This window comes from Bos indicus, chromosome 10 (assembly GCF_029378745.1).
Source record: "Bos indicus isolate NIAB-ARS_2022 breed Sahiwal x Tharparkar chromosome 10, NIAB-ARS_B.indTharparkar_mat_pri_1.0, whole genome shotgun sequence".
Classification (NCBI taxonomy): Eukaryota; Metazoa; Chordata; class Mammalia; order Artiodactyla; family Bovidae; genus Bos; species Bos indicus.
Genome location: NC_091769.1, coordinates 44,739,475 through 44,752,261, shown reverse-complemented (window position 1 = coordinate 44,752,261; position 12,787 = coordinate 44,739,475). Strand labels below are relative to the sequence as shown.

The window sequence follows — 12,787 nt, the reverse complement described above, 5'->3', positions numbered from 1 at the left end:
CCAGGAGTTGCAACTCCTAAAGCCCATGTGCCCTAGAGCCCGTGTTCCACAAGAGAAGCCACCACAATGAGCTCACCCACCACAACAAAGAGTAACCCCTGTTCACTGCAATGAGAGAAAAGCCCACGCAGCAAGAAAGACCCAGTGCAACCAAAAATAAGCAAAATAAATAAAATTATATTAAAAAAAAAGAAGTCACTAGGCCAGCCTACACTCCAGGGCAAGAGATTATACAAGGGAGTGAACACTAGGAAATGGGGGTCATTGAGGGCCATCTTAGGGTCTGCCTGACTCACTAACTTATGGCTTATTACCATTTCATAAATGTTAACTATTATTATTCTCAGTTGAGAGATTTGCAAAAGCTACAAAAATCAGTGAAGGATTTCATACCACAGAGTAATTTTAGGTGACCTTGGGCAAGTCAAGTCACCTAACGTCTTTGAGCTATTTCCTCCTCAGTACAATGAAAATAATCTGTCTCCAAAAGAAAGGAGAACATAATATATGCAAACACATATACATTTTTATAACATCAAATATGTCTTCACAGTTTGAAGAAGCAAAGTACTTTAGGCCAGTTTTCCATTTTGTGTTAATTCTGTGAGTCTCACAGTCTGATCTTTTTAAAGTTTTCAGGGCTTGGCCCTGTGGGCTGGTAAGGATTTGTATAACGGGAATAACACCCACAAAAGGAAATCTGTTTCTTGAGCGTTCCTAAAGGCATTTCCAAGGGTTTGCTTTTCCCTTCTTTTAAAATACCTTTGCTTCCAAAGACCCCAGGGAGATCCCAAGAGAGAAAACAGACTATCTGGGAAATTTCAAGCTCTTGATAATAAAATTGGTAGTAAAATCTCTTCCAGCTACTGGAGCTTCGCTGAGGGTACATTTATGGTAGATGGGGTTCCCTCACACTCTCAGGACCTCTGGTTTGGCGGTTGTGAGGTTTCCAGTTCCGCGGAGAGCTCGGGTTACCACCTCTGTGGCAGCGGTCAAGAGCAGCTTCGATGCCCGACCCAGGGTCTCTCCACCGTGGCGCCTAGCCCGTTTCTGCTTGGTGTCCAAACCGGATGCCTTATTCCACGCCCCAAACAGCCGATCACACACTGTAGCGTTTCATGCCCTTCCCGGTGCGGTTTTCCCCGGGGAAGGTAAACAACGCTCTTGACTCGGACGGGCAGGCATTTCGGCCCGGTGGCCCAGTCCTTCCGGGCGGTCCCGTCCTCCTGGGAGGCAACCTTCGGGAGGGGGATGGAATTTAGGAGTCAGTCCCCAGGCTTCACACAAAGCCGCGGTTCTCCGCAACGCGTCTCTGGGTGAAGTGAAGCGGCCGCATGGGAAGCTGTGGCTGCGACAATGCCTTTTGCTTCTCGGCTCGAGAGCCTGACGTCCAGGGCGACAGGCGCCTGGGACCCCAGGGCAGGGCGCAAACCGTAACCCCCACCACCCTCGCCCTGCCAGGCTGGCGGCGCATGCCGCTTCGAGGTCTCCCTTGGCGCCGAGGTCATCTCCTGCAGCGCTGCCGCCTTCGAACCGTGTGGGCCATTTGGTCCACGGGGCGGAACTCGCCAGGATCTCCGGGTAGCCCAGTCAGGAGGGCGGAGATGACCTCCCCTCCCCGCGAGCTCTCGGGGAGGGGAGGCGGAGGAGAAGTAATTCCGATCACCCCTAGCGGGGGCTTTCACCTCTCCAGCCCCCGCCGCTCCGGTGACCGCTGCCTTAGAGAACTTAACGAGAACCAGATGTGGTGGCCGCTGTCGAACTTTCTCAGAGCCGGCGATTGGGTCCGGGCCCAAGTCCGCGGCCAATCAGCGCTTTGGGAGGGCCCAGAGTCCCGCCCCGCCCCGGCACCCGCGGGGATCCAGGTCGGAGGCCCGCTCGGCGCCGCTAGTGGGCTGGCGGGCCGGGCGGGACGCGGTCTGTCGCGCGGCAGCCCAGGGCCGAGCAAGCATGCGAGGGGACCAGGCGGCCGGGTGGCCGGCGCCGCCGCCGCCGCCGTTGCTGCTAATGCTGCTGCTGCTGCTGTCGCGGGCCGCGGCGCTGCACCCAAGCGAGCTCTTCCCCTACGGGCAGTCGCGAGGGGACCAGCTCCTGCAGGAAGGCGACGACGAAAGCTCAGCCGCCGTGAAGCTGACGCTTTCCTTGCGCTTCTATGATGCCCAATTCAGCGACCTCTACGTAAGTTTAGCTTCTTCATAGTGCGGGACTCGGCAGATTTCTAGCAGCTTCTGAACAGGGGTCATTGGTAGTGTGGATTTCACCGGACCCCTGCCTTCCGAGGGGAGGAAATAGTCCGCATCGTCGGCTGTCCCCGAGCGCCCTTGGGGTGGGAGCTGGCTTTTTGCCTTTGCCAAACGCACTGCTTTCCCCTGCTACAAGGGGACAGTTAAGAATTGTTCTCAGCTGCATAAGCGTCCCAGGCAGAAAAGAAGGTGGGATTCCTAAGGCGGCCAGTGCGTGCGGTCTAAAGTTAAGTTCAGCGAGAGGGCCGTGCAAATTTGCAGAACTGGGTGCGCCTTCCTCGAACCCAGAGCTTTTCCCCCAGGGTTGTGCGGGAAGTGAAAAGGTATGTTAAGGAGTTTAGGGCTCCTGGAGCTATTGCACTGCACGTGTGGGATAGGGTGGCAGGGCGGGGCGGGGGGGGGGGGGGGGGGACGACGCCGGTTGAAGTTGCACTGGTCGCTCTGAACCAGGAGTCAGGCTTCCAGAGGATGGGAAAGTGGGGAGTTTCATGCCTCGAGGGCTCCCTTCCCTCCTTGCGGTGCCAGGGTAGGCTCTCACGTCCTTGGGCTTCCTGCGGTCACCTTTTTGTCCCCCTCATTCCCCAGGTGGGCACCAACGGCATCATCTCCACCCAGGACTTCCCCAGGGAGACCCAGTATGTGGACGACGATTTCCCCACAGACTTCCCGGCCATCGCCCCCTTCCTGGCCGACATCGATACCAGTGGCGGCAGGGGCCGGGTCCTGTACCGCCAGGACACCTCTCCTGGGGTGCTGGGCCTGGCCGCCAGCTATGTGCGCACAGGCTTCCCGCTCTCCGGCGCGCACTTCACTCCCACCCACGCCTTTCTGGCCACCTGGGAGCAGGTGGGCGCCTACGAAGAAGCCAAGCGTGGGGCCCCGCCTTCGGGAGAGGTAAGCGACCACGGATGCTTGGCCTCTGTGCTTACTGAAAGATGGGCTTGAATTCTGGGTTGGAACCCAGGCTTGAAGTTTCTCCTGAGTCTGGTCTCCTGATGAACCTCATGTAGGGTTTGGTGGCACCGGGGCTGAAGTGGCTTGGTTTTCTCCAGGCTTTCTCTGAGGGTCTGAGAGGTGGTCACTCTTATAAGGAGAACTGCTTAGGAGATGTGAATGCCCCAGTGCAGATGCAGGAGGGAGTTTATGATTTGATTGTTTCATTTTAGAATCACCTCATATATACAAAGAATTGTTTCTATGTTCATTGAAGGAAAAACATCAGAAGATGGCAGGCAGTTTTGAAAAGAACAGCCACTCATTTTCCTGCCACTTAAGATATCCACTATTAAACAGTTTTGTGTGCACCTGCCAGAGCTTTTTCCTATCCGTATCTGTATGTGTCTCTATTAATGATGGATTCACACTCCACATACTGTTTTGTAAATTTTTTTAGTAAGTTGCGAATATATTTCACTGTCAATAAATATTTCTACAACATCGTTAACGTTTGTATATTCCATCCAGTGGATTTCTCACTGTGCTGTGTGGTCAGCAATGTCATTTCCAATTTTTCATCATAAATTTGTGAAGCACTTTTTCTTTTTTAGGCTAAATCTTTATGCCATGTCACCACTTGACTTTCCAGGAAGTGGAATTGATGGGCCAAATTGATGCATTTTATATGAAGTTTTTGATAATTTTTGCCCAACTGTCACTCAGGTACCAGTTCACATGCTCCCTACTTTACAGGAGACTGCCCTTGAGCCATTGTATAGCCTCTACCTGAGATATTGAGAACCTTCTTTGTGCAGGGTATTGGGCTAGGTGGGGGGTTGGAGAAAGATAAAGAAGGTAAGTATGTTGCATGCATTCATTCACTGAGGTATTCCAAATAAATTATCAGATGGGTCAGGGTGGTTTGGCAAAAGGTTACTTGCCTCATTCCTGGGATAGGTAAGGGTTCCTACATGAAATTCAACCTGAATCTAAAATGTCGTACTCCAAGGGCTGAAACTCTCAGCTTATCTCTATTTAACTCATCAGTGTGATTTTTAGCTATATAGAGGCAGTACATATCCTCCTTCAGGTTCAGAGAGGTTAAGTAGCTTGCACACTCTCCCTGAATGATTCAAGATAGTGGCCATTCCTACTGTGTTCCCTGAGTGAGAGGAGTATCTTCTAAAGACTCTACTAAGCAAAGAGGATCTAGAGATGTAAAAAACCATTTGAATTGATTTTAGCCAATTTTTTGGAAACATCTAGTTCTGTTTATTGAATAACTTTTTAATGCATAGATTTGACATTTCAGTTATTCAATTCAACAGAGTATATTTAATTCAAACACATATATTGAGCACCTTCTTTGTGCAGGGCATTGGGCTAGATGGAGGGTTGGATAAAGATAAATAAGGTAAGTATGTTGGTTGATTCATTTATTTTTGCCCATAAGTTTAAAAAACATATTTAAAGTTTAACATACCTATAATACAAAGTTTAGAAAATAAATGCAGTTTATAATTATACTAATCAGAGGTCACCACTGCTATTTTGTTTTCTTCCAATCTTCTTTTCTAAACATATATATGTGATATATTAATATATGTATGTGTAAGTAATTTGTATTTAAACATAGTTGAGATCTATTTATCCAGCAAACTTTTTTGCACACTTACTGTATGTCAGGATGTGTAGACACTGTGAAAGGACACATTCTTTACTTTCAAGAATCTCAGGGTTTAATATTGATTATGATTCAATATAAGTGAAGTGACACCTTGAGACTAACTCCACCCCTCCCTGGTTAGGGAACCTAATCTGGGAAAGTTTCAGTGAGCAATTGTCTTTAAATCGGAGTTGAGCAGAGTTGAACATTCCCTATAGAAGGGGTAGCATATGACGTATCACCTACGTACTGTATCGTTAATGTGTTTTGGGGCATTACATGTGGTATCCTATTACTGAAAAGGAAGGGTGGTGGGAATGAGGCTGGGAAGGCCGTGGGGTAGGGGCAGATCATGCTCTGCTAAGGGTTTGGACTTGGTTCTTTGGCACTGGGCAGCTCTTGAGGGATTTTAAATAGAAGTTTTGTTTTTCAAAGAGTGCTCTTTTTGACTATTGAGGAGGTAAGGGTTCAAAGGAAAGGCTGACTACTTGGACAATGATTATGTGTGTTGTTTATTCAGGATATCTTGTTAATTCTTATAACAACACTTTATCTTGCTGTCTTCTCACAACACTGCTGCAAGACAAGTACAGCAAAACTCACTGTTTGCCATTAACTAGTAAGTTAAGGTGAGTGTGCATAATTCTGTACGTAGTAAGGCAAAGGCAGGTTTAGAATACAGACTTTCTTTTTCTTCTTTTTTGTGGTGTGTGGGATCCTCCATTGTGGCATGTAAACTCTCAGTTTCAGTATGTGGGATCTAGTCCCCTGACCAGAAGTGAACCCAGGTTCCCTGCTTTGGGAGCGTAAAGTTCCAGTCCCTGGACCACCAGGGAAGTCCCTATAATATAGACCTGTTGATTCTTAGGTTTTTGTTGTTGCTTCTACCCAGACTTTTCATGCAGGACCCATTCTATTGGCACAAGTGATGTAGGCAGACAGAGTAGTTATGCCTTTTCCAAACATTTCCAGTAAATGAGGCTTGTTTTATTTTTTTGATGTGATCTTAGTACCAGAAGAGTCCTTGGACTCATATCTCATTCAAAGGAAGAATGAACTTGGAATGAAATTTGCCAAGGATACTATTGATGCCTTATTACTTCCAAATTAGTATTCCAGTGGTCTGAAGTGAATCAAGCTGCATCTGTCTTTTTCAACAGAGAGAAAAAAGGTAATGTTGAGCTGAGTGAGATGATTTGTAGAGATGAGCAGTTGCACAGAACCTATGGGGTGATGAAGTCACTCTTAGAGCTTCAGGAGTCCAATTTTATCAGCACTTATTTGAAACTGAAAATTGTAATGCAGACAAATATTTTTCTCTTTCATCTGTAGCATGGAAATAATGCTTCTGATGTGAAGATAATGACAAAAAACGTTTTGAAAGAAGTAGTTTATGAAAGGTTATCCAGTGACTTTGGAAGCAATGATCCAGCCTCAGTCTTAGTTTACTAACCTGTAAAATGAGGTAGCAATGCCTACCTTACAGGACTGCTGTGAGAATTCACTAAGGTGACATTTTAAAGTAGCCATCGTAGTCCCTTAGTCTTAGCAGGTGCATTTGCTCAGCAGATCTGTGTTCCCCTACATGGGGTTGATGTAGGACCAGATTCTGGTTCTTTGATTTCTCTATCTTGAAAGGATACTGTGATGTGAGTCTTTTAACTTAAGGACTCTTTAAATACAAGGTTTTCTGCATTGCAACTTCTGTCTGGGCCTCTTTATGGTGGGGGCGGAGCGTGGGAAGATTTGTAGAATCCATCTCTTACTTTTCTAATTAAAATTAATCTTCAGAAATGTTGCCAAATGTTGAGCTGGCTTCAGAATGTTTAATTTAAAAAGGAGATAAAGATTCTGTTTGGAGAGAGGATGTTTTTTTAATTACCCACATTGAAGGTTCCTTCTGAATACTTTAAAGAGCCCTGTGACATGTGTTGTAGTTTTAATAGTTCTTTGGAAATAGATTTTGGCAAACAGTAATCTACTTTGCTTGAAGGACTGTGTGGGTTCTACATGGCCTTCTTAAACCTTGGCATATAACATGTTGCAGAGTTACCAGAAACTTGAAGATGTCAGAGGAAAGGCATTTTTACCTTTTAAAACTGTTTCAGATGTTGTCCTTTCTCACCATGGACATTCGTGATGGATGTGATGGGATGTGGTACCTGATACTGTAGGAATCTAAAAAGCTATGACCAAATAGTGTTTGTCAGCACAATCTGAGACACCTTGAATTGTCATAAGTACATCACAGAGCAAAGTCACAGTTTAGTTCAGTTGCTCAGTAGTGTCCGACTCTGAGACCCCATGGACTGCAGCATGCTAGGCTACCCTATCCATCACCAACTCCCAGAGCTTGCTCAAACTCCTGTCCATTGAATGAGTGATGCCATCCAACTGTCTCATCCTCTGTCATCTCCTCCTCCTCCTGCCTTCAGTCTTCCCCAGCATCAGGGTCTTTTCCAGTGAGTCAGTTTGACCTTCAAAGAACTTACTGACGGGAGACATAAAGAGGACTAATGTTTACTTTAGCTGTGTCTTTTTCTCGAGGGTGGTGTGGGTGAGGGTGTTGTTATTTGAGGGATGAAGGGGGATAGAAAACTGGGCTTCATAGATCTGTGTGGTACAGGGAATGTTTTGTCGACTTTTAAGTTGGGCTGAAATGATGGATATTGAGTATGTGGCAACAGGACAGATTGTGCTGGCCGAGGATGTGTCCCGGGAGAAGGCCAAGAGAGCTGAGGCTGAAGATATGGATGAAGGCAGATGTGGGCAGTAAAATAAGATGAGCAGAAGGCTTCCTAGTGGAGGCCTCACCTCGGGAGTGAGATATGCCAACATGTTTCAAAGAACGATGGTCATTGATGGAGGGGGTTGGATCCAGTGAGAAAATGAGAAGTACAAGCAGGACATGGTTGTAGCTTTTTTTGAATTTTGAAGCTGAGGTCCCAAAGAAGGGAGGTCTACAGTCTGTCTGAGAGAGTTTAGCTTGTGTCTGAGATCTAGCTATGCAGACATAGAGAACAGAGACATACATGGAAATTGGTTAAAGAAATGCTGAAGTTTTACTAAAGACCAAGTGTTAGAAAAGTTATAATATTAGGGATGTGATAGTACTGGGCATTTATTTTGGTATTTTTGGCAGGATCTGTAGGATTAAGGGCAGAAAAAATGAATGAGGGAAAATCATGCAAGTGACAGTGATGTATAGGTAATGGTAGATAGAGAAATATACTAAGGAATGGAGATTAGCATTCACACCAAACAATGGAGACAAGAAGCTAATAATGCTAGGAGTGTAGAGAGCAGCAGCTGCTGCTGCTAAGTCGCTTCAGTCGTGTCCGACTCTGTGCAGCCCCATAGATGGCAGCCCACCAGACTTCGCCGCCCCTGGGATTCCCCAGGCAAGAACATTGGAGTGGGTTGCCATTTCCTTCTCCAATGTATGAAAGTGAAAAGTGAAAGTGAAGTCGCTCAGTCGTGTCCAACTCTTCGAGACCCCATGGACTGCAGCCCACCAGGTTCCTCCGTCCATAGGATTTCCAGGCAACAGTACTGGACTGAGTTGCCATCGCCTTCTCCGAGTATAGAGAGCATGAGGCCCTAAAGAAGACAGGAAGGGGAACTTTGTGACCCTACTTCTTAATTTTCATTATAATTTTTGTAAGCCACTTCAGGCAAACCCTTTGGGACATGGATGGTATTGTTGTGATATTTGGCCAGATGGCTGAAATTAAATAAATTGCATAAACTGGGAACTCATTGAGGAGCATGCTTTGTACCTGTCAGCCTGGCTTTGCCAAGCATCAAGTCAGGACTGATTGGTGATGCCCTGCACCTGGAAGGGAGAGCCCGAAGCTGATTGATTTCTCCTGAGGGCTCTGGCTTTTCTCTTTCTGATAGCAGGAAGGTGGATCCTGAAGCTGCACAGCACAGGCCCTGCTCCTCTCCTCCCTGGGATCTTGAGGAAGTTGGAAACTGCTGACCCTTTTGTGAGGTTTGGCAGCCCATCTGAGGCTTTTCCTTCAGGGACAGAGCATGTGGGGTTCTTGCAAAGTCTTTTCTCCAGGAATGTGTAGACCTTTCCGGTTAGGAAGCCAGTTAAAGAGTGTTCTAGGGGGAGGATCCCTGCAGGACATCATGAAGCAGGCTCTTTAGGGATTAGGTAGAATGTTGTGGAACTGAGAGAAAACTTTAAACGTGATCATTTGGTGTGCGAATGGTTTTTAAACAGCCAGACTTTTTTGGCTGGTACTCTGGGATCCTAAATTCTATTTAAACTTTTTCTATTTGCCTATTTCAGTGAAGACAAGTATATTAAATAAATGCTTGCCACCTGTAATAAGTGCTTGTCTCAAGGATGGCATATAAAGACGTTGAATAACTTTTCATTGAAATAAATTTGCTCATTGGCTTAAAGAATGAATAAAATTTGTTGACTAGCTAAATACCCAGACCCCACAGTAAAAAGCCAGACTCTCCCCTTCCCAGCTGTTTACATTTTCCTTCCCTTTCCCATCCCCTTCAATTCCTTCACAATCTATAGGACCTCCTTATCTCACAGAGCTTCTCTAGATGTAGAACCAGGATTCCTCCTATCTGACATTTATTGTGGGCAATCAATGCCAGAAGCTTTGAAAGCTTTGCTTCTTAAAACAGAGTCTCTTTCCTTGAGTACCTTTCTTTCTCTAACTGAACTTTATTTATTCTGAGTAAAGTAAAACTCTGAAGTTACTGAATTGCCATTAATCGATCATGTATACATTCTGTATGGACATGATACAGAATGGCCTTTGTTTACATTTGGCAGAAGTTATGGCTTCCGAGCTTTGAGAAATTCTAGAAAACATCCCTTGCCTTTTGTTTTTGGAAAAGTCAAGCTTTCCGGCTGAAACAATCAACAACGAAAACAATAACAAATATTTGAGGGCCCCCCCTTGTCTTTAAGTTTCTGAACTTAAAGGAAAGCAAAAAGCCAAGCCATGTAAGGTGACCTTTTCTATGTTGGTGATCTAGAAGAAAAGTTGGATAATATTTTGGTTTTTTTCTGGAAAAACATTTTAACACCTAAACTTTATCTTGTAAGTAAACCATCCAAACTATACTTCAAAATTAAACATCAAAAAAGAATAATTAACATTAGAAAAGAGCTTGGCCAGCATTTGGGGAAGGATGTAGGACAGGCCCATACCTATTGTCTGCTGTTTTATTTAGTAAAATGCGATATGTTTCTCTCTGCCTAACTGTGTGTGTCTAGCAAAATGGGGAGACAGTGCTCCTTACCAGTAAATAATGTTTCTAGGAGTCACATTATTTAGGGAGTAGTGGTATTTATAAATACTTCTCCTGCTCCTTGCTAAGTTGCAAAAAGAATGGAGTTTAATGAGAGGGGTGTCCTCAGAGGCCTATATATAACATTTTTTAAAAGATACTCAAGTACCATTAACTGATCACTTGAGTGTTGTGAGGGAGATAGCTGGATGTAGATAAAAGCAAAAAAAAAAAAAAAAAAAAGTGTCCTGTTGAAAATACTAGAGTAAATTGAACTTTAAGGAGTGATTCTATAAGGACCTGGGTGTTGCGTTTGTGGCTAGTTCAGGCTCCTGGCCTGTCCTTCTGGTCTGCTTTGGCTCCTGCAGTGTTTATTACCATTCACAGTCAGCCTCTGCGACGCCTGCCCATTCCAGCCCTGAGGTCTGGGGCCCACGCCTTCCTCTCTGGCCTCTACTACCTTCTCCAGCAACTCTCCTGGAATCCCAGCCATGGCTGCTCGCTGTCGTGAACTCTGAGACTGTCCTGGGTGGAGGCTTCCATCCTTTGCCGCTTTGCTTGTTCCCACCAAGCATACTGTCCAGTGCTTGGCTGGCACCTGGCTTTCTGAATTAATGTACAAATGAATTAATGAATCAAGTTTACAGACATGTAAACAGCTAATCAGGCTAAACGAGGTGACTGCTAACTAGAAACACTCATTAAGATGTTGTGGAGGGTCAGAGAACAGCAATAAATCTACAGGGAATCTCGAAAACCCCTCAGAGGTCAGTACTAGAAGGTCAGGAGTGTTTCTAGGCACAGGAAAACGTGAGTAAATAAATGTTCAGAAGCATCAAAGTACATGGGACAGATGGGCAATATTAAATAATCTGGTGAAGATACAGTGGATGTGAGCCTGGAAAGAGAGTTTGCAGCTTATAAATCACCTGGCGTGGCAGGCCAAGGAGTGGTTGGCACGGCCTGGTGGTGCAGGGCAGGGACCCTGGAGCTGGCTGGCCTGCCACTGCATACTAACAGCCTAGCCCTAGGCAGGTCTCTTAGCCTTTATGTCCTGGTTTCCTCATCTGAGAAATGAGGATAGGATAACTCTGGTGCTGGTGTCAGAAGGTAGATGGAAGAGAATAGAAAGTGAGGCTGTGAGAACAGTAATGAGGCCTTTTGATCAGCCAGTGCCTCACACCACCCCTGCCCATAAAGGGGATTCAATAAATAAGTGAATGAGTGAATGAATGAATGAATGAATGATCCCAGTAAGTGCCCAGAGCAGTAAACTAGGGCAGTGACTATGGGAATGTACACATTAATTTTGCTATTTACTCTCAGCTCTGAAAGAAGTTTGGATGATAGAAGTTTGAAACCTTAAAAAATAGTTTTATTTTTTTAACCCGTGTTTTTAAAAAAGTCCTTTATTTTTGGTTGCGCTGGGTCTTTGTTGAATTGCGCAGGCTTTCTCTAGTTGCAGCGAGTGGGGGCTACGCTTCGTTGCAGTGTGTGGGCTTCTCATGGCAGTACAGAGCACAGGCTTTAGGTGCGCGGGCTTCAGTAGCTGTGGCACGTGGGCTCTAGAGCACAGGCTCAGTAGTTGTGGTGCACGGGCTTAGTTGCTCCGCGGCATGTGGGATCTTTCCAGACCAGGAATCAGACCTGTGTCCCCTGCGGTGGCAGGCAGATTCTTATGCACTGTGCCACCAAGGAAGTCCTAACCTGTGTGTTGTTTTTTTTTTTTTAACCTATGCATATTTCAACTATTAATCTAAGTTGATAAAAGATGATTATAATAATACAGCTTATGTAATTATGCTTATAACTTGGAGAGGAAATGTAAAAGAATATTATGTTAAAACAATTTAGAGAAATCCTGAGAAGGGGGACAACACTTTGCATTTCATAATGCTTTGCTTGCGGTTTTTTTTTGTTGTTATTTGTTTGATTTATTAAGAATATTGTCTATTTTTTTTCACAGCTGAATACTTTCCAGGCAGTGTTGGCATCTGATGAATTTGACACCTACGCCCTCTTTCTTTATCCTGCCAATGGCCTTCAGTTCTTTGGAACACGCCCCAAAGAATCTTACAACGTCCAGCTCCAGCTTCCAGCCCGGGTGGGCTTCTGCCGAGGAGAGGTTGATGACCTGAATAGACAGGGACCATATTTCAGCTTGACTAGCACTGAACAGTCTGTGAAAAATCTCTACCAGTAAGTAGCATAGGGCTTAAGCCCTTTCTTGTTGGAATGTAAGGACCCTTAGGAGCTACCCAAACTTCAGTGGCTCTAAGACCATTAAATAGTATCTTGGTAGTTTCTAACTAAGCAAGGCATCAATGTCAAAACCAGGAACTAGACTAGGCCCTGGGAGGAGCAAGTTGACCAAAATATAAAAGGTTCGTTATTTTTCCTGCCGTATTGGCTAGAGATACCAGAAACCAAACTGTGTGTGTGAGTATATGTGTGTGTGTGTGTGTTTGTGTGTGTTTGTGTGTGTGTGTGTGTGTGTGTGTGTGTTAGCACAGCCACTGAGGCTTGCTATGGAAAACATTGCTCTTGGAACCACATAAAAATATTCAGTAATATAACTGCCCAGGTTGAGGTTTTTCCAGGTTAATCGTTTCACAGCTGGAAATGTTGTAAGTTAGTCTTTTATACAGATAGGTGTTAAAAGTTAAATTAAGAG

The 12,787-nt window shown here is 45.2% G+C and overlaps 1 protein-coding gene across 1 annotated transcript in view; it reads left to right on the top strand.

The window, feature by feature from the left end:
* Window positions 1-1,883: 1,883 nt before the first annotated feature.
* NID2 (nidogen 2) overlaps window positions 1,884-12,787 on the top strand; it is a 92,634-nt gene continuing 81,730 nt past the window's right edge. The window contains exons 1-3 of the mRNA XM_019968677.2: window positions 1,884-2,178; window positions 2,829-3,137; window positions 12,080-12,312. Coding sequence (XP_019824236.2) covers window positions 1,951-2,178; window positions 2,829-3,137; window positions 12,080-12,312 — 770 coding nt within the window. The 5' untranslated portion in view covers window positions 1,884-1,950. The remainder of the gene's footprint in view (window positions 2,179-2,828; window positions 3,138-12,079; window positions 12,313-12,787) is intronic.